Source organism: Phytophthora parasitica, assembly GCF_000247585.1.
Source record: "Phytophthora parasitica INRA-310 unplaced genomic scaffold supercont2.16, whole genome shotgun sequence".
Taxonomy (NCBI): domain Eukaryota; phylum Oomycota; class Peronosporomycetes; order Peronosporales; family Peronosporaceae; genus Phytophthora; species Phytophthora nicotianae.
This window is the reverse complement of record NW_008649002.1, coordinates 970,453-991,763: the sequence shown is the minus strand read 5'-3', so window position 1 is coordinate 991,763 and position 21,311 is coordinate 970,453. Positions and strand designations below refer to the sequence as shown.

The following is a 21,311-nucleotide window of genomic DNA, read 5'->3' as shown; positions in this document are numbered from 1 at the left end:
TGGACAACTGGCAATAAGGGGGAGCCAAGAACAGTGTAACGATGATTGTTACGATCAGCTTGCCAGAGTCGTGCACGAACTTATGGCCGACTTCAAGAAAGTCAAGCAAGTTTATTGGGGTTTTGTCTCCGTCCCGCGACGGAGACTCTGACTTCCGTCGGCGTATGCAGAGCAACTTTGGACGATGAACCATTCACAAGAAGACTCGTGGGGGTCGATCGATTGCCAAGTACGTGTGGTTGGAATTCTTCTATACGGTTTGTTTGTTTTACACTAGATCCCCATTGTTCTGGACTAATTATCGATATTCTATTTTTGAAAAATACAATCCCTAAATACGGGACATTCCGCTTCACACAAAAAGCAAAGCAGCAAATGTAGCCTGAATACACCTTTGCTAACTCAAATCCGCTGCCGCCAAGCAAATGTAGCCTGAACTAATACTGTACACCTTTGGGTTAGCAAAGGTGTACAGTATTAGTTCAGGCTACATTTGCTGCTTTGCTTTTTGTGAATCAATCAAGACGCCAAAGCTCACAAATTTGCACTGAGTGTCAAAATATTATGCTGGCACTGTTGTATTTCTATTGTGCTGTGGCTGTATCAGCAGCAGCGAAATCAGTACTCTGGAGCGTACGGAGCTAACACATGAGCCAATGCCATCTAACTATCTAGGCTTTAGAACCACTGCACGGTGCGTTCAAGACTCGTGTTCAGCAGTATAGTTGTAGAACACAGTGTTCTGGTACTCAGGTTCGCAGTACGGGAACGAAGCCTCTGAGTCGGACGGAGCAAATAAGTTTTTGCCAGCCGTGTACGTCGAGTAGCATCCGAAAGCGAGGCAAACCACAAAAACGACGATAGCAGCAATCTTTTCCACCATCGGGATGTTGTCCCAGGCCTTGACCAGGTAGAACGCAACCGGCAACAGGATGCAGCTCATGGTCAATGACGACGAGCCCACAAAGTCGGCAAAGTCGGAGAAGTGGTCCTTGAACAAGATGGACAGCACGACGAGGATCACGGTGATGCAGATACGAAGCACGATGTACTTGATGGCATTGGCACCGCGATACTCGGCCGCCTGGGCATCAGTCTCATTGTGGCAGTTGCAGTGGCACTTGTGGTCAGCGACGGCGTCCGCCTGCTTCATGATCTCATCAGCCGGCGTCGCAGACTCAACGTACTGAAGTCCGTTCTCGACATCAGTCGACTTACGCTGTCTGTGCATGCCCAGTACCACAAATTCGGCCATGTAGAACGCGGGGTTGATGAGGACAGAGAAGGCGGTGGTAATGTGGAGCTGCATGGCCATGTAGGCGAGCACGACGGCGCCCCAGTGAGGCTTAAAGCCGAGAGACGTGAGGCCGGTGCTCGAGTCCGGGTAGATGGTGTACAGGATGTTGCCCGAGATCTGGCAACCGGCAGACGTAAAGGGCACGACGGAGAGCACCACGAACAGGATCGAGATGATTACCATGGTGAAGGTGATGACGCGCGGCATGCGGTGCGGCTCGCTGTGTTCACGCTGTAAGTCGGGGATAATGATACCGGCGCCGTAGCTGAGAGCGAGGTTGCCAAACGTGCCCGCCACCTGTGAGAAGCTGACGTTCGTCTCCGGGACGCTCGGGTGGCCACGCATGCCGTGCATCACGACGGCAACGCCGATCACGTCAGCTACGAGTGTTCCCACACAGCCGGCGAATGCAACACCGGAACCCTCTTTCAGCGTCGGAACCAGACACAACGGCAGCACCATCGCAGCCATCAGTATAATCCACACTGTCGGACTGAATGCGCCCGGGAACATTCCGTCCAGCAGTCCGCCGCCAAGCACCAAGAACACGCACGGGATCAAGACACAGGAGATGATCTGGGAGCCCGTGCACAGCCAGCGACCGGCTTTGCCCATGGCCCATTCCCCGAGATCGCCGAACGTCACCACCGTCGACGGTGCGAGAAGCATAACCTTAGACATCGCGATCGAGGCGTAGACGTTGGCGAACACCATGAAAGCCATAGCAATGCTCGCGAACACCGGACCGGCACGGGCGAAGTTGCCCGGCAGACCGAGCGTACCGATGCCGCAGACGCAGCAGAAGAGGTTGAAGGAGATCTTGATATCCTCGAGGGTGAAGAACGCTTCCTTCGCCATGGTGAATCCGGTGAACTGGATGCTGCAATTGGACTTGGTAAAAGGCGAAGTGAGCGCGTGGCAGTGTGTTGTGTCAAGCCGGTGTCGTAGCCGTCCGGGTGAACAAGCATGTTTGGATGCCCACGTCCAGTCATGCCAGCGCTGGTCATGAGACAGACGACCGGGCGCAACGCCGCGACTCCCGGTGTTAGAGGTTGAGTCTCGGTGTTATAGTTCAGGGCAATCCGGTGCTGTGGTGCCTGGTGCCACAGTGACAACAGATCTTCACGATGCTTCAGGTAGAGAAGAGCGATGGTTTATCGTGTATTCTGAACACGCGAAGTGTCGCGCCGAACCAGCAACGGCTATTACGAGTTCGTATACACTGGTAAGCGCCGCGCAAAGTGGAGGAGACGAGATATAATAGCTCGTCGACACTGTACATTCGTCTACCGCTGCACATGGACTGTCCGCTAGGAACCGGCTTGTCTGTACAGTATTCACATGTGAATTTCACAGACACACACACAAGAATACTTGTATTAATACTAGTACCTACTGTATCTAGCATGATGACCATGATGAACGATGCAGCATCAAAATCGAATTAACTTCATCACTTTGACTAATTAAGCTAGTTAGTTGGTGTGAGCCTGTTCAGAACCGCAGAGCTCGACGAACGGGTGGGCTTGGTTGCAGCAGCTCACGGATGATGTGCATGGATTGATACACTTCGAGCAAGTTTCCGGACAGGTCGCCTTGCAATCCGATCCGATCCATGTGATCAACTGCCGCGGTGACGATGTCCAGACACTCGTCGTACGCGATGGCCACGGCCAGACTGCGAGGCTGCCCTGTTAGCACCACCATTCGCTCGGCAGCAGCCATGATGGCACGCGAGCACGCTTCGAACGTCGGCAGTCGTTCATCTTCACCTTCGTCGTCGTTGTCGCCGTCGTTGCCGCCGTCGTCACCTGACGTCCAGGTCACGATGGAGCCGCCATAGCTGAGTCTAACCGTCGAAGCAGTTGTCTGCCGCTCGGCTGCTCTTGACGCTGCTCGGACCGGGTGGTTGAACGGCGTGCACATGCGGTTAATCATGCTGACGGTGTCCGGAGTGCCCATGATGCTTGATGCTTGCTCTGATGCCTTTTTCGGAGAATTCGAGTCTGCCTTTCTTGGAGAAATCTAGTCTGCACCGGAGTAAGAACGCCTTGAGTAGGCGAGAAAGGCCTTCGTCCAGCACGGAGCGAAGTACGCCAAGCTTGAAGCTATGGCGAAGTAGACCACAGCGACGTGAAGAAGTTAAGTCAGTGAAAACCTCTAATACTCCGTTTGAGCGGAATGTTTGCATTTCGATAACAAAAGCCTAAATCGCTAGATGCAGTGACTCCGTGGCGAAGATGTCACGGCGTTTCTGTGTGAGTTTCAGTTGTGCCAGTTGATCTCTCAACGTTGAGTTCTCCTGGCTGACCCGTAGCAACTCGTTGCGGTACAACACGTTCTTCCTCTCCGCCAAGAAGCGGCACTTCTGCTCCCTTGCGAGCGTCGCCTCCATCTCCCGGAGCTTCCCTTCCAGCTCCGTCGCCTCACTCGACACCGACATCGAGTTAGCTGAAGTGACAGCAGCGGCGCTCGCGCTCAGTCGCTGAAACATCGTCCAGCCCTTAGGTCGCTCCTTTTCGTCTGCGTTCTGCTGCTCCTTTTTGTCCTCTGATTCTTCTACCTGCGTCTCTGGTGACGTCTTTTGACGCTGAAACACAAGCGTCACGGGGCCTCTGGGCACCTGGCGAAGCTGATCCACGATCTGTGGGAAGCGTAGACTCGAAACGTCACTGTCGTTCACGGACAACAACATATCTCCTGGTTTGATAGCTCCACTGGCTTCTCCAGGCGCTAAAGCACCGGACGGGAGCCGGTAGAACGGCACCCGCGTGTCCACAATGGCGTGAGAGGCATCCCCAGCAGCTGCAAAGTAAATCCCAAGGCCGTACGCGCCCTTGATGAGCTCTACGGAGTAGCATGAGGCTTCAGGAGACGAATCCATGCTAATCAATAGATCTTCTGTGTCGCTTCAAGATCAGGATTTAAATCACTTGGAAAATGTATGGTCACTAAATTCGGACATGGCTACACTTACATACTACTAACATGCAATTGCGTTGACGACGCTCTTCCAGCGGGGAGGTTCGACGTTCGCTTTGCCTCCACTGCTCGAGTACGTCCCGAGGTCTTTAACCCACAGAGCGAACTCCTCCAAATTGCTACGTAGTCTCGCGTCCTGCGTCGCGTCTTGGCTCGTGATGTAGTCGATGTAGAAAATGTAGTCCCTGTAAAAGAACACATTATTATAATGAATGCTTTTAACGATAAATCATACACAACGTACCAATGCGTTGTCTGGGCTGTAAAGAGGCTTCCGGCGGTAGCTGCTGGACGGCTCTCAATCTTGACGATCATCACGTTTCGAAGTGCGAAAGCCGAGACGATCTTGAAAAGAGCTTGAGGCTCGTTGGGCACAGCCACGACGATGCTAGACTTTGTAGTTGTAGGAGATCGTGTGCTAAGGATGGAGACCCTTGGCGATGCACCTAGTGGCAGCGGTGTCGCGTCCAGCTTTCCGAGAATCATGTAGCGCGTCTCACTATTGAGTTCATCTCCAACTCCACGTTCCAGTACCACCAATCCATGTGCATGAGCAGCCTGTTCACTTGCAATTGCTGCCACGTGACGCTTCTCCTCCTGCTTGACGGTCTGACAGGCGCCAGCGCTATCCCAAGCTGCGTTGCGCTCGATGATTCTGCCCAATCTACGCTCCATGGCGCAGATGTAACTCTCACAATGATCCAGCACTGCTGGGTGCGATGATAACTGTTTAATCTCACTCATAGCCACCCCTGGCAACACGCACAGACACAACTCCTGCACACAAGCTACCTCGCCCACAATCTTCAAATGCGAGGCCACTAGGCGGTCTAAATTGCCGTGGAAAGTGCCTGAAATCGAGTTCTCCACGGGTAACACGCCGAACGCCAGTTCGTTTCTCTCTACGGCTTCCATCACGTCGTTCATGTGGGAAAATCCCACCGTCATGAAGTCGTTGGGTGTCAAGGCATTGGCCGCTCGCAGCTCCTCGAACGCTGTCTTGGCTGCCACCTCTGAGAACGCACCCTCTTTGCCCTGGAAACCTACCAGCACGTAGTTGGTTGACAGAGGTGCCGGTTGAATTGGTTGCTGCACCTCCTGCACTGTCATCGCTGCCTCCTGCTGAGTCTCATCTATCTCCTCTTTAGCCTCCGTCTTGTGTTTCTTGCTTTCGTTGCCATTAATTGGTGTTCTCTCCGTACCGTGCTTACTGCCTGCTGACGCAGGTAGCACTTGTCCCGTGGACGGCCGTCGTCCCGCGCCTGGAAGCCGCTTGGCTGTCGGGTGCAGCGCCAAGAGCTCCGCTTCCTTGTCCCTCCACGCGCGAACGCAGTTGCGGTCCACGTTGTACTGACGAGCCACAGAGCGCAGAGACTGCGTTTTGGAAGCCTCCACTACCTTGAGCTTCTCGGTCACCGTGAAACTGCGCTTCTTCTCGCTCTTTGCCGGAGGCGCAGCCGCACCGGACTCAGCGTCCGACATGCTTGTCAAGCCCGACACTTCAATGTAGGACGAATGTTGCTTGTTACTGAATGGGTTAGCACTCACTTCGATGTTGAGCGAATGTCGTTCTTCGCCAGATTAAATTTAATAAGAGAGTGAATAGAGGCACTGAGTGAGATCGCACCTAAAAGGACTTTTACGGTACCAAATCGGTAAATTACCTTGATATATTACCAGATACTTCAATATTTCGAAAATCTGAAATCAGACACCTTCCCCCTTACGTCCCTCCGCAAAACGTTCAGAGCCGCTCATTTGGATTTTCGCGCGTCTAGGCCTCAAGTCGACCTTGGGTCGCTATTTGTGTACGTTAAGTTATTGCGCTTGTGTTGGTTGTTATTGTTGCTAAGAGATATTGTAACAGCACAGGAGACGGTCTATGAGTGGAAGCGAACCAGAGGCGCACGTGCCATCCGCCAGCGTGTGGGAGGCCTCACCAATCGGCCAGGAATGGCATGAAAACTGGGACGCATTCAACAGCTACCTCGGCGAGTATCAGGAGAGGACACACCAGCTCTTTCGACTCCGTAGTTCGACGTCGGTGGCCCGTCGTAACACGGAGATCAAAGCCCATGGAGCTATTGCTGACAACACATCGGGAGAGACGTCCGATTCACCGCCCTCGCTTATCCCAGATGAATTCAAAACCTATTGGATGAAACTTATCTGCACGCACGGATGGCGTCGAAAAAGTCGCAGTACTGGTCAACGAAAGAGCTACTTCGGCAAATCGACTGAGTGCAAGGCGGATATCAAGGCTGCTGTGACGTGGAACAGAGATAAGCAGAAATTCATGGTGCGCGTTACTGGCTACAGCATCAGCCATAATCATCGCGTCGACCGAGCTGTGTACGAGAACCATTCGTCGGTGCGGCGTGTCGAGGATCCAATGCTACTTGCGTTCGTGGACGTGCTACAAGCGTCGGGTTCGAAACCCAAGCGGATCATGCAGTTTCTGCGCGAGAAGACGGGTACGTATACATGACTTTCGTCTTGCTTTAACTTCTATTTCTGATGAATCCGTTTATAGGTCAGAACGTGACGCTCCGTGACGTCCACAACATGGTTGCTAGAATGAGAGAGAAGCGGCGCGGTTCCGGAACCGTAGAGCAGCGACTTGAATCTCTAATGCGGGAATTTTGTGGAAGGCGGGGTAACCGAGCTTCTGTGTTTGTTGATGACGAATCTTTGGCGCAGACAATCACGCTGCAGACGCGCCAGATGCGCCGCTGGTTCAAGGCTTTTCCGGAGGTGCTGTTGATCGACGCGACGCACAACACGAACGACTCGAGGTACAAGCTCTTCTCGTTCATGATACATGATGTGTACGGCCATGTAAGTTTACGTGTCTAGAGGTACCTGTTGGTGACTATAGACACGTAATGTACAAGAGTTACCCTCAGATGTACCTGTAGGTACCGAAAGGTACTAATGTTACCGTTTGCGTGCCTAGGGTCAGTATGTGCAGCACAGCCTAATGGAAAATGAGAGTGCGGAGTGTCTTACCGATGCGATCGAATCTTTCAAGTTTTCAAATCCGTCGTGGGAGGAGATTCGTGTTATCGTGATCGACAAAGATATGGGTGAGCTGAGCCTTTTGGAGGCGCACTTTCCAAACGTTAAAGTGATTCTCTGTCACTTCCATCTCAAGAAATACATCCGGTCGGAGATGGCAAAGAGTGAGTACGGAGGGCCAAGCAGCTTCGACATGGATCAAGTAGAAGACGCAGTAGATATGATGAGAACAGCAACAACAAGTGAAGATTACACAAGGTATCTCAAGTACCTGTATTTCCTCTTGGATAACGTTCAGTTATGCTCTACGGACGCGATCCCAGACCCAAAGCACCCGTTTCTCCGTTATTTTATGAAGAATTGGGACCAACAGAAGGAGCGTTGGGCTCTCTACGCCTGTTCGGACGTACCGCATCTTGGGAATCACACAAATAATCGGTAAGAATTTATGGAGTTAATGCTTCTGCATTTTGCATCGAGTTAAGGCTTCTGCATTTAATTTGATGCTAACGTTTGTGTGTTATGCGATAGCTTGGAGGCATCGTGGGGCCATCTTAAGGAAATCCTGAAACCTGAGATGCCTCTTGACGAATGTGTGGATACACTGATATTTCTGCAGGCAGTCGCAGAGATGGAATACAGTAAAAATATGACAGCGGTGGGGTACATGCGATATCAGGGCGCGGATAAAGAGCTGGAGCGACTTTCACAGGAGGTGAGCCCACACGCTTACCGTCAGATTGAGCAACAGTACTGGATTGCAAAGGACCGAGCTACCCACTACGAGGTCACCGAAGTGACGCCCAACATGTTCACCGTATCGTGCGGCAGCGACAATAACGTCTATCATGTCGATACGTCGGTAAGTTTTATAGTTGATGCTAGCAAAATTTATCTTATTTATTGACTAATTGTCTTTGTATTGGTACAAATGATAGATATAACGCTGCTCTTGCGTTTTCATGCGTACCACGCTTCTTCCTTGTCGTCACGTCATGTACTGGAGACTGAGCAATGGTAAGAATGTAATTCCGATTCGGCACATTGCCCAGCGATGGAGACTGTCGTGTAAGCTGAATCAACCTGCTGAAGAGGAAGACGCCCCCCAAGATCAGATCGCACGCAAGTCCTTCCAAATCCGTGAGTCGATGATGGTGTCAAGCAAACACAAGGTTCTCAATGGCACCACCAAATTCAGTACGGCTTGTCGACGCGGTACTCAGATTGCTGACATTATGAGCCGTAATGGTACAGCAGTCTTCAATGAGATGCTGGCAGCTTTGGACAAGTTTGAGGAGATCATCAAGGACGGGGTTGCACCGTTCGTGGGTCGTGAAGGTCAATGGTTTGACCCACTTTCTCAGTTATCGATTTCTTCGTACGACCTACCTTCTGCTGTCGATGCAAGCGGCACCACAACATCCGATCAAGAATTGGATCCTGTTTCCCCCAAAATTCTCGAACAAAGTCCTGAATGTGACTATTCTGATGACGTGCCGCAAACACACCCACACCTGTGCGACTCTATGGATACTGAGACTACAACTACAGATGCTGTGCCAGGGAGTATCAATACCGTGACGTCAAATACAAATGGGGTGGCTACAAGTACCACAGGAACACCTCCAGTGGCTACACGTACCAGCGGAGTGGCTGCAGGTACCATAGGAGAAGCTGCAGTGGCTACAGGTACTGATGGAGTGCCTACAGGCTCTCAGAAGGGTTCAACTGTACCTACGGTGACTGAGGATACCAATCGCGCAAAGGATGTAGAAACGGCGCCAACAAGCATCCTGTCGAAGCGACATCCCACAAGCTCAGCTAGCGAGAACTCTGACACATCTACACCGGCGACATTCACGATCAGTAAAAGTGCGAAGAGCCGTGGGCGCCCTAAAGTGCGAAAACAGCAGAACGTGTCCGGCAAGAAGGAGCGCATGACTCGTGGAAAGGAAAAGGCGACAAAATTAGTTCAAGGAACATTGGTGCCTGTGCCGAGCCTAAATAATCTCGTCAAACTTCTGGATAGGGACTACAGATACATTGATATCAAGTCGTCGACGCAGTCGCTCTCGGAACGATCGGTCCCACAATCTAAGAAGGCTATTGCTGGAATTTTCACATCCGAGGAGAGCGAAAACGACATTCGCTACATTTTCCCGCAGTGGTTTGTGACGAAAGCACAGAGTGCTATTCAGCAGTTTCGAAAAGCCGTACCTGTGGACTGTGGCGAAGATGGCGTAGGAGTACGAGTACCTCGCTTTGGTATCTATCAACTAAGGGATATCAATGCGATGGATCGCTGGCACCGTGCTTTGAAGTGCATTACGGACGTGGAAGATACTGTGGTTTGGGCTGTCAATACCAGCAACAAACGGTTGTCATTGCCAGATGAACTTTTGGACGGCGTGAGTGATGACATCGGTATGCGTGAGCAGAAAATCAAGACATTATTATTGCGCGGAGGACCGCGTACACCGTTTGGTACTCTATCGTCACTCTCGCTACTCACGTTACGTGGAAATAAATGGTTAGATGATGCATGCATGGCTCAAGGGCTGGTGCTACTTCAAAAGGAAAACACCAAAGTGGGAATTATCGATCCGATATTTCATCGGTTTCGCGACCGAGAAGATAAACTACGCGTTATACGCAGTGGTACTCCTTTTGATTCCGCCAATGAGCTGGTATTGATGGGGTTACACGTGGATAACAATCACTGGTGTGGGATTGTGTTTGATTTTCGCCCTGAAACCAGATCAGTCACGGTATTCGACCCATTGCAAGCTACGAATACCAATTATTACGGCATGTGCGATGATTTACTAAAGGATCTATTCGGAGAATTGCGTGCCAACATGAGGCTCAAGAAGGAAACCAAGCCACGCCAGCCAGATGGAGCCAATTGCGGCGTTATGGTACTCCTCTTCTTTGAGTGCTACATTCGTGGTATTTCTATGCCAACAAGCCAAGCCCCGCAATGTTGCGCTTTATGCGGCTGCGCTATCTACTGAAGTGTATACCGTAGCGCTATTGCAGATGGCGCTCTTGTAGATGATAGCACTATGTTTACCTTTCAGTACAGAACACATTCGTTGATATCTCACGTCTCCAGTATCATTTACAGGAATAAACTGGTAAGACGAGTTAATGACAGCTCATCAGGTAGCCGTTTGCTCTTTTGAGGTAAGTAGGAGCACTGTAACTCATCGGTGGCATTTGTTCAAATTGGAAACTCCATAGTACAAGTGACGCTCGAAGCTCTTATGCAAGCGGCCTAAAAATTTCCCTCATAGTCGCCCCGTAAAATGGTTTGGAAGCCAATGTCCAAAAATTCACTAAGTTATCTGTACATTCGATCAACATTCACAATGTGATTTATAAACTGTGCAACCTTCGCGTAACACCTTGTATTTCAATCCACCACCACCACTCATCGCAATCTCTATATTTGAGAAATTTTTTGAAATGTATTATTTTATATTACCCCCCTTTTCTGAAATCGGTACCTCTTGCACCAAATAAAGTGCCTTAAGGCACGCCGGTGCCTATGGTGCCGCTCAGTGGGTAACACGACGCCCCGATTATGTACACTCCATTCAGTGCCTGCAACAACGGTCATTTAATAATTAAACTTGATGGTACAGTAATTTGCCTTAATAGCAAAGTCCGTCCTGGTTTACATTTTTCAAGTGAACTGTGTGATAGAGGCGTGATTCTCTACAAAAACATATGTGAAGTCATTTACAGACACTTTCTTAAGGGTTATAAAATTATATGACCTCGCTATTGAGGCAAATCACTGTACTACAGTAGGACGACGTCCTGTTTGCACTCAAAAAAAAAAACATAAATGTCTGAACAGTACTTGCGGCACTCGAATCACAATACAAGCACTCTTACTAATCTTTCACCACTCAGAAACAGCATGAATCACCGTAATGCATACACGAACCACACAAAACTCCCCTCACAGCACCAGAAAATCTAACATTCAATCAAATTCACGTATTTCTTCAATTTTATCCAATCGCAATATAATATCTCCATAGCACTTCGGGCTTGAATCCACTCGATAACTCGACCCCACAGCCACAACCAAGCCCCGCCACCCCCACAAGCTCGCCCAACTCACCATGCCCGCCAGAGTCGCCTGGACTGCAATGACCCCCATCATGCCCACCAGCGACGCCGAGCTGCTACTCGAGTCGCTCAAGACCTTCAAGGTCACCAAGAGCCATCTGGTCTCCTGTGGTCTGTGCAACCACGCCGTTCCGCACGCGATGCGCGTTCGCTTGCTTGTGTGCAATTGTCACACTTGTGCTAGCGTCCAACCCCACGCCTCCTGCTTTTGGCGGGGCAAGACGCTTGCATACAGTACAACCTTATGCGAGTGGAGGAGGCAGGTGAGTACCTCTCACCTGCCCCGTCCCCGCGCGGAACCGCCTCATCGTACTAATGGAGGAGGCGGCACGTGAGTGGGTAGCACAAGGATTAAAGCCCTCAAAAATTCGCTCAGGGTTTTTACGGCGCTTCAATATCGACGAAACCTCGCTGCCGCCGCTTTCAGTTGTGCAGAGGTTTGTGCACAACTACGCCACCTCTCACCTACGGAACAACTACATTCTAGTGTCTGTGAAGGCCAAGATCCACGAAGCGGTGTTTACCAACGAGGAAAACGGTGAGGCGTTTACATTCGCCTGGGAGAACGATGCGGACGGACGTCCAACTGTCGGCAACGGAAGTGACCACCTGCCGGTCATTATTGGTATGACTACCAAAACCTTGCTTAAGCGCGTTGACCGCGACCCTGGCTCCTTTATTTTTCATCTCGATGCCACATACAAGCTTTGTCAAGTGGCTTACCCCGTACTGGTTGTCGGGATCTCGGACAAAATGAGAAGCTTCCACCTCGTCGCCATTCTCATCATGCCGCAGCAGATGCAGTTGCATCATGCTAGAGCTCTGACCGCTCTTCGCAATGTCTACTTGGCGGTCATGCACAAGCCGCTTGTAGTTCGGTATGTGATGTTGGATGCCGACAAAGCGCAACGCAACGGTGTGGACGAAGTATTCGGACGTGATTGCTCGATAGTGCATCTCATGTGCTGGTTCCATGTTGCTAAAAAAAAAAAGGTCTATGAAAAAGCTAAGAACCTCGAGGCTAGTCTTTTCGCTAAGATTCTTCACGACGTTCACGATCTCCACTTCACTACCAGCGACCATGAGTATGAGGAGACAAAGTCGAGGGTGCTTGCCGATTGGGCTTCCTGGCCGGAGTTAGCCAGATTCATGGCTTACTTTACGGAAACGTGGCTTGCAAGTCGCTTCTCGCAGTGGCAAGTGTACCACAGCCCCTCCGGTATTGCCACCACCAACAATCCGGTGGAGCAGTATAACGCCGTTCTCAAGCGTGACGTCACTCCCCACCGCAAGCTCAAAATGGGGGTGCTGTTGGGTCGTTTGCTGGACTGGTGCCGTCTTGAGAGCGCTCGGGCAGCACCATTCGCAACAGCAACCGTAGCCGACGCTCGCCTTCACCGCCGTGCTCGGGAAATGGAGCGTACAGGCCTTCTGTCTGAGCTCGTCGTGAGTAGACACAGTGTTGCGTTCATGCTTGGAGAAACACCAGACGAGGTGATGTCTCAAGACGTAGTGTACGTTCGCTCTCTCCCAGCCAATCGCTCTTACAATGAAGACCTACGCCGCCGGCATGAGGACCTTCCTGTCTCAGCACAGCTCGGCCAAAACACTGCACGCATGAAAAAGATTGGATGCCATCGACAGGCTGGAAGGTCGACATTCGCTTGATGGCATGCCCGTGCCGCTTCTTCGTGAAATTTGCGTACTGTACGCACAATGTATTTGCTCAGAACGCACGTGGTCACATCGACCTGTTCGGCCGCGAGCGATTTGTTTATCGCGGCATTACTAAGAAACGTAGGTCGTCAACGCCCTGGTCGCCCGACGTCAAATGGACACGCACTCTCTGTCAACTAGGCAGCACACACTACAGTAAATCCCATGTTAGTACAAATAATATAGATCACTCCCATTTGCTACGCTTACCATCGATAACGTAGCGCTGCTCTGTGACCTGGATCAGTTGATCACCAAGCAACATAGTCTTGGGCAAGGCTGTTGAACGTGAGAGTCCCTATTTGCTGCAAGTACCAGCGCCGTAGCAGCCTCGAACCCCTACATCAATCTGTACATCCTGAACGGTACTCCCTCTGTCGACTTGTCGGCGCGAGTATCAATCGGGCAGCATTTTTTGCCGCCCTTCCGGGTATTTTTGCACACACCAGGAGAGAACTTGGCCGACACCTGATGACTGGAGTGTCTCTCCAACGTTCTTACGCAGCTAATGAGCTCTTTCAGCGCTCTCTTGAGCCTCTTGGGGGGACGTGAGCGCCGGAGGAACGCCGTCCGAGCGCGGCGCCACGGGTCGGCGTCTGTGGAGACAGGATTTTATTGTGTGTGCACCAGAGGCTGCAAAAGGTTACCCGTACTCGTGAGCAAACCGTTTAACCGCACCCACGGGTTGCCGCGGGCAACCGAAGGCAGAAGTAGTTGCGCGTCGGGCAGTTACGGGCAACCTAATTTCGACAGCGGTCGGTTGCGAATGTCCGAGCTATTAGACAAGCTATTTTTTTTCTTTGCTATCACTCTAACTTCATTTCCACCACTCTAGCATCTGCAGCTCAAGACATGGACGCTTTCGTATTCCGGACCGGTCGTGATGACGAGAGTGCAGCCACTACCAACCGTGACGACCTTTCAAGCTACAGAGTAAAACAACTACAAAAAATTAGATCCCAAAAAGATTTGTCATCGATCAAGACTGCTATCAAGCGTGAGTTAATGCAAAATGAGTCCAAGCCGGACAAAATCGTGCTTTCACTTCTCTCTGAGACGTCAACTGGCACATCAAAGTGCTGGGATTATTTCTCTCATGTCGTGGAGAAGTCAACTGGTGTGCACTTTTCCGTTGGAAAATCTACTTTTGTTGCATGCAGAGCGTGTTATCAGATATTCACTTTCTCTAGAGGAAATGGTACGTCTACGTTGAATAATCACACCAAATCATGCTCCATTCGGGAAGCAAACGCTCAAGCGGGTTCAATGAGTTCTTTGTGATACCAATGGCTGCTTCAACGAAGGACAAGCAGAAGGTTTCCCAGGACATTGCCAAGATGTGCTGTCTTGACCTGCGGCCATTTTCACTTTGCGAAGGACGAGGTTTCCGGTATCTTGCTAGTGTTCTGATAGATATTGGTGTACAGATGAAGGCCCCAGTTGATCTTGATCATTTGTTGCCTGTTGGGAACACAATAAAAAAAGTATGTGATCGATACAGCTTCTTCAACCCGAGAACAAGTAGCACGTATGCTGACATTACACTTCAAGAACAACATTGGTGCGGGTTTTACTACTGATCTGTGGACTGATACGACAAGGAAGATGTATTTTCTCTCGGTAACGGTTCATTTTATTGATGAATGCTTTCGTCTACATTCTCGTGTGTTACAAGTCAAGCCACTTGATGTAGAGTCTCACACTGCAATTTTCGTTTTGGAAGCGTTCACCGAGTGCTTGAGGCGCTTCTGCATCGGTGATGATGATCTATGCACCGTCGTCAGTGATAGTGGGTCCAATATGTGCTGTGATGACGGATTACCATCAAGGTATGCGTGGTTAGCATGCTCGGACCACAAGATAGCAACTATGATAACAACCGTGCTAAGCAAGACCACAAAACGAGTGTCTGGAGTGCAGTTGCCGAACTTCTACAAGTACCGTGACAATGCCCCAAAAGTATTTTACCTGATCGATGCATGCAAAGAGCTCGTGGCCTATGTAAAGCGGTCAAATATGCAGAAAGAACTACCAACGACACTCAAACAGGAGAATACTACGCGGTGGAATTCACTTCTACGTATGCTGGTCAGTGTGCTGGATAACTATGACGATTTGGGACCCATGCTAACAGCGCGAGACAGATTCTCCTATCTGAAACGCATCGATCGAGCTCTTATAGAAGAGCTGGTGCTGTTTTTACAGCCTTTCCAGACTGCTACACTCTCCTTAGAGTGCTGGAAAAAACCAACTTCGCATCTCGTTGTGTATGCTAAACACAAACTACAACGCCATCTGACACCTGTACACGCGCTTCAGCATGGTGATCGACTGCGTGGAGATACGGATGAGGCTGTTAAATACGATTCACCATATCTTACCGGATTGAAGCAGCTAATTTCCGATCATGGGATGCCCAAATGGAGCTTGGACACTGTACATTATGTGGCTGCACTGCTCGACCCTCGTAGAAAGCACAAACTACACAAATATGGAGTAGATGAACACAAACTTACTATGGCGAGAAGGACTATCTTATCAAATATGCGGAAGATTATGGATAAACTGCCAAAAAAGAAGCTGAAGCCCAATCATGAATCCTCACTTAACGACATTTCTGATGATTCAGATGATGACGACGAAAGTAAGTGCGACTATCAGCGTGAGTCACCTGAATACATGGAGATAAACCGTTATTATGGGCTGAGACTAAGTCATACAGAGCTACTGGATTTTGATCTACTTAAATGGTGGCACAAGGTGACTTACACTTCTTCCGATGGTGATTTAGCACCCTTTCCAATACTCGGGCTTGTTGCGCGTTCGGTTCTGTGTATTCCAGCGTCAAGCGCTATGTCCGAAAGCAACTTTTCTGACGCCGGGAATGCATTTGGAAAGAAGAGGACAACTTTAAACCCGTACGTCCTCGACGATATCCTGGTTGCGCGATCCAGTATCGATACTCTGTGACTAGATTGCGGCCAACCGAAGTTTTCCGGCGGGTGGGTATGGGCATCCTCTGTTTCGAATCGGTTGGACACGGACATCCTCTTCGTGTGTCTAATACTTACGGGTGGGTACGGCCGCCCGACCTGTAATGTTTGCAACCTCCGGTATGCACCACACTTCATGTCTGTCTGCTGGTACATAAAGACTGTGGCAAAAAATGTTGCCTCGATACAAAATAATCTGCGCCTGGTTTCATGACGCTGCGTTGGTCTATGTTCTGTGTGCTGGTAGTGTGTAATTGAGTGGCGAGCGCTAATTCTTTGAGTGTTTGTCGTATTTACTCCTACAGTAGTACACGAAGGACCGGTAATAAAATACTCCGTTTTTATAAAATATTAGTTTAGTCATGATAAATAAAAATGTTCTCTGGATATTTATATCCACCTTTACGGATGAAGGACTTTGGATCAGGTTTGGCAGGTAGACGACCAAAGCCACGGGCACTGGCAGGGTTCTCCATCTTTTCCTTCGAGTTTGGTCCCCTCGGATATCCTGTATCATATTATATTTGGTTACTTTTGTAATAACTCAATACCTTGAAATGATAAAAGAAGAGCTAAAGCGACGAAATGCTTTATAACCTTTTAAGATCCGATCCAAAAAATGGTGAATGTTGACCCAGTCGGACAAGAACGACATTCCCGCAACCTCACATATTGTAGGGGAGATCTACGGAGAAGGCAATGTTGCCTTGCTAAGGAGAGGCGGGAGTCGTAAGGGGTGTCGTTGTATAGCCAATTAGTGTGACGTCTATCTAGCACATATATAACCATGATGTGGGAGGGTTAGAAGGCTACTTTGCCTTGCTAGGGTGTGGTCATGGAATTTGCCATCGGTTCTGAAAAATATTTTAAAGCTGTACTCACATATCTGTGTGGTGGGGGAGGAGAGAGTATTAGCCGCTCGAAAATTTGACAAGTCGAGTAAAACATGAGTTTTGTGCGATTTTTACTATAATACTTCCATCGATAGCTTCCCCTCGGCCGAATACTACTCAAAATTTCGTCGAAGGCGCCACTCTGGTCTCTCATTCCCTTCGTGACCGTACTGCAATGCACATAGAGCGGAGATAATAAGTATATTATAGTTTTCCTGCTTGTTGGGGGCATTTCGCTTTAAACGGATGCCGGTATTAAGGATATAAGCTTCTGCCTCATCTCATGTATTACTTTTTCGCATAGCCAACAAGCACCTAGCTAGACTCCTCTAGTAGACTTCAAAAAAATAGTTCTTAGAAAGCACATTTTTAATGTTGCTTTTTTATCATTTTTTTTATTTTAACGCAAAAAATATCCAGAGCTTCCCGGGCAACGCACGGCATTAGTGGGTACAAATATGTATAACAAATATTTATTTATACAGGAAATACACACATGAGGATATAAATATCCGAGCAAGTTGAAGTACTAAAAAAAAACAGTTGTTGCTGTTCGAGACTAGAGTGTGTCAATATCGGCAATGGCCATGGAGCCGCTCCCACCGACGTCGGCGGAGGGCTTGGACCACCAGCAGCAACAGCGGCAATTACAGTATTTTATGGACCGTGGTCGAGTGCCGCCACTCAAGCGCAATCCAGATCGAGTCACCAACGACGTGACCGATATCCGCGGCACAAGACCACTGCTCAAGAATCACATGTACGTCAACAAGCCGCACTTCTACGATGCCCACGACATCAAGGGCTCCACAAGCATGGAGCTGCACCCGAAGAACTGGCGCGCAGGAAGCGAAGACCGATTCAAGCAGCTTCCAATCGAGGGCACCACCTCTCGACCGGCAGGTTTTCGAACGGAGCGTGTTGTAAATCCACTACAGCCAAACTACAAACTCCCGTCCTTCACGAAAGCGCCACCGGTGCGTTTCAGTACAGCATCCTCAAGTCGTGTGATACCTCACTTTGAACCTCTGTAGATTGAGCCAAAGTTTCTGCGGGACAGCTACAACGTGTCCGACATCGAAGGCACGTCGATTAAGGTTCGCGATATCCAACATCCTCGAGACGGCCTGAAGTTGGTAAGTAATATACACTCATGAAAAGTCCACGATTACGTACTGAAATCAATTGTAGGACGATATTGCAGGTGCTCAAGCAGGTTGGTTACCTCGTCATAAGCGAGGACTGCGTGAACACCCACCACGGGACATTCTGAACGTGCAGGACATCACCAACGTAGACTTCAAATCCAGTCGAGTCACGTGAGTACTAATTAGTTGTTTTGCTATCCGTCAGCAGCTTACGAGTCTGTTATTCCGCTGTTCTTTTGCTAGAAACGTATTAAACCCCGTTTACACTGTCAACGGCATGACCGTGAGCGATGACCCGCTGTCCCAGCCACTAAAACAACATCCCAAGCGAGATAAACCTAGCTACGCGTTGAAGACAGACGATATCGAAGGTGCAAGCTGCACAGACCCTGCCACTGCAGTCGTGGCAGGCATCGTCATGGCACATAGACGCAACTACCGGGACACTAACATCACCTCCGACATTTCGGGTGCCAAGGCAGACACACTGGTGCACAGTATCCGATCTACACGACGTGTTGATCCCAACGCGCCGCAGTATTCAGCACTGGACGGGTCGCGTGTGGACTCTAGTGCAATTTCCGTTGGCAAATCCATCGTTTTTGCTGATCTTGTGCATGAACACGAAGAGCTCGAGGCTGCTTACAAGCGTAAACATACTGAGGTCAAGCCGTATGTTGTCAGTGGCGTCGGCAACGTTGGTCTTGTGGGCTCAGCTAACAGAAACCGAGAGAAGAGACCTCCAAGCTCGAAGCAAACCAACGAGAAACCTCCTAGCACTGCACCTGTAAACGCCGCAAAGACGAAGACGGATCTGACTCCTACTATCACAGGTGGTACCAAGACCTCTACTCAGGCTTTAAAGCCTTCGTCAGCACCTGGACGAGCGAATACTGGGAGGACTCGAAACGAGTGGAAGCAGGAAGAAGCGAGACGAGAGGAGATCCAGCTAGTTCGCGAGCTCAGCTAAGACACTGCAAATACATTAATCCGCATTGAGAGTCACCCTTGTGCATGCTGTTAGTCATACCATGAGCAGGGTGCAGGAAGAAGAGAAGCTAGATTTGAGCAGAAAAGCACCATTACCTTAAGCTACAATACCGTTTGCTTGCTCTTTTGTGTCTGGATGTGCGGCCTAGGTGAGGTCGAACTCGTCGTACATAGGAGCGACCGGTTTAGACGCAGGTTTGGACGCCGGTGTCTCTTCTTTCGGAGGTGCGGCAGCCGCCTCGAACGAGTCCGAATAACCAGCACCCGCCGATTCGTTCGGGGTCATGGAGAACTCAAGCGAGTCTGAGTCTGGCATGGCGAACTCGAGGTCGTCCTCGTAGTCCATGCGAACGCTAGCACGCGCCGCTGCGGGCGGCGGAGAATGCACCAAAGTAGGCGACAAAGAGGACGACTGCTTAGTGAGCGCAGCGGGTTTCTCGGTTATCTCCTGCTTGTGGGTCGAAGTTGGTTTCTTCTTGTCTTTAGAAACGTCGACTTCACCGAGAGCTTCAGCCAGCATTGCTTCGTAGTCGCTGTCCCGTACATCCGTACTCGACGTCGTCGGCACTTGAGAAGCTGAAACATCGTACTCGGAGTCCAGCGAAGGAGCTTGTACTGGGGCTGGCGCTCTTGCAGAGGGCGCGAATGGGTTACGCTGGGCTGGGGCTGCGCGTGCTGACGGTGCGAACGGGTTACGCTGTTTCGGTTGTTGGTGCTGAGGCAAGCCTCCTCCACGAGAAGGATCCGGTCTGTGTTGGCGCTGTGGCGGTGGTGGGGCGTCTCCAGATCCATATACCGATAATTTGCGGCAGATCCGTCCGATCTGGTTGTCCAGCGCCATGAAGCCGGGCTTTCGTACAGTGGCCTGGAGGAGCTCTTCGTTGCCCATCTTGAACGCGCGAACGAGGTCCTCGGCCAATGCACAGTCGTCTGAAGACAAGAACGAGTCGTCCTGCAAGCAACGCGAGTACAAGGCATCAGCTGCAGGCACGTCGCCCGATGCCAACATCAAGATCACTTGGCTCAGGTGCATTTTGTGCACATTGTGGCGCTGGTCCATGGCCTCATACAGCGTCACCAAGCGGTCCAGTAGCTTCATAGCCTCACCGTATTTACCATACTTCACCAAGAAGCTCAGTGTCTTGCGGAACGTTTCGACCGCGAAGTGGGGCTTGTCCTGTGCCTCTAACAGGTCGCACGCGCGCCAATACAGGGGCAGTACGTCGTCCGCACTGGAGCCATAGCTTTCGCAGGCCTGTGCACCTTTAACCAGTGCGTCCGCAGCCTTGCCGAACTCGCCCATATCCACATACAGGCCGCTAGCCGTCTCGTAAGCCTTGCGTGCCTCGGCCGTGTGCTGCTGTGCAGTGTGTGCACCGGATCGCTCTGCTTTAAGCTGCTGCAGCGCTGTCTTGGCTACATTTTCCCACGCTTGTGCAGCTCGGAATGGTGACTGGTTGTGCTCCTGGGCTTCGGCGCAGCGCGCGAAGGCTTGTTTGCTGGATTCGAAGTCGCCTCCGAGGCGGAAAAGTTCGCCGGCTTTGTCGAGCAGCGGCGCTGCTGTTAAGTAGTCCGGTGAGCCGCGGAAGAAGGAACGCTTAGCTAGCGCCTTTTCCGCTTGCTTGAGCTGCGCCACCGCCTCCGCGCACTTGTGCTGCTGCAGCGACGACATGAGGGAGGACACGTCAGATGATGTCGAGTTGTAGCTGTGCAGGAAGGGTGTTGTTGAAGCGGGGTGTCGTTGAAGCGGGGTAGACACTTTTTGTACATTTAACATTCAAATATGTGGCAGTAGCCACCGCTCTTCACGACCGACCGACCAACGACCGACTTGGCAAAATTAAACCTTATCCCAGTACTTTTCCAAATAAGGCAGTACATTATAGTCAAGAAAAATATGGAAGAGCTCCTTGTTCATGGCAATGGCATGCCGCATGCCCATTATTATTATTTGTCGTTGCTTCTCGTGATGTGAATAACTTTAGTTTCGATTGCCCACCACAGCCTGACGAGAGTCACTACAAAAGCAGCGAAATTCTTCTAGCGGTCGACAACTGTTGTCTTCTTCGTGGTTGGCGATATTGCGACACCGTTTGTTTGTATCAAGTGCTTCGCAGTCTTGCGTTGCTCC

The 21,311-nt window shown here is 50.4% G+C and overlaps 7 protein-coding genes across 7 annotated transcripts; 2 read left to right on the top strand and 5 right to left on the bottom strand.

The window, feature by feature from the left end:
• Positions 1–544: 544 nt before the first annotated feature.
• PPTG_08972 (hypothetical protein) lies at positions 545–2,184 on the bottom strand. Its single transcript, XM_008903728.1, has one exon. It carries the CDS (start codon positions 2,153–2,155, stop codon positions 701–703), a length of 1,455 nt encoding a protein of 484 aa, XP_008901976.1. The 5' UTR covers positions 2,156–2,184; the 3' UTR covers positions 545–700.
• A 607-nt stretch (positions 2,185–2,791) lies between these two features.
• On the bottom strand, positions 2,792–3,292 carry PPTG_08971 (hypothetical protein; the record flags this gene model as incomplete). Its single annotated transcript, XM_008903727.1, has 1 exon — positions 2,792–3,292. The coding sequence occupies exon 1, from the start codon at positions 3,257–3,259 to the stop codon at positions 2,792–2,794; it is 468 nt and encodes a 155-aa protein (XP_008901975.1). The 5' UTR covers positions 3,260–3,292.
• A 163-nt stretch (positions 3,293–3,455) lies between these two features.
• Positions 3,456–4,208, bottom strand: PPTG_08970 (hypothetical protein). Its single transcript, XM_008903726.1, has one exon. It carries the CDS (start codon positions 4,179–4,181, stop codon positions 3,504–3,506), a length of 678 nt encoding a protein of 225 aa, XP_008901974.1. The 5' UTR covers positions 4,182–4,208; the 3' UTR covers positions 3,456–3,503.
• On the bottom strand, positions 4,193–5,855 carry PPTG_08969 (hypothetical protein). The gene is made up of 2 exons (XM_008903725.1): positions 4,524–5,855; positions 4,193–4,464 (listed from the first exon to the last, which is right to left on the bottom strand). The coding sequence occupies exons 1-2, from the start codon at positions 5,759–5,761 to the stop codon at positions 4,281–4,283; spliced, it is 1,422 nt and encodes a 473-aa protein (XP_008901973.1). The 5' UTR covers positions 5,762–5,855; the 3' UTR covers positions 4,193–4,280.
• Positions 5,856–8,292: 2,437 nt separating this feature from the next.
• Positions 8,293–10,311, top strand: PPTG_22437 (hypothetical protein; the record flags this gene model as incomplete). Its single annotated transcript, XM_008903847.1, has 1 exon — positions 8,293–10,311. One exon carries the CDS (start codon positions 8,293–8,295, stop codon positions 10,309–10,311), a length of 2,019 nt encoding a protein of 672 aa, XP_008902095.1.
• A 7,312-nt stretch (positions 10,312–17,623) lies between these two features.
• Positions 17,624–19,195, top strand: PPTG_08968 (hypothetical protein; the record flags this gene model as incomplete). Its single annotated transcript, XM_008903724.1, has 4 exons — positions 17,624–18,019; positions 18,077–18,178; positions 18,234–18,361; positions 18,434–19,195. 4 exons carry the CDS (start codon positions 17,624–17,626, stop codon positions 19,158–19,160), a joined length of 1,353 nt encoding a protein of 450 aa, XP_008901972.1. The 3' UTR covers positions 19,161–19,195.
• On the bottom strand, positions 19,145–20,946 carry PPTG_08967 (hypothetical protein). Its single transcript, XM_008903723.1, has one exon. It carries the CDS (start codon positions 20,850–20,852, stop codon positions 19,326–19,328), a length of 1,527 nt encoding a protein of 508 aa, XP_008901971.1. The 5' UTR covers positions 20,853–20,946; the 3' UTR covers positions 19,145–19,325.
• Between the last annotated feature and the right edge of the window lie 365 nt (positions 20,947–21,311).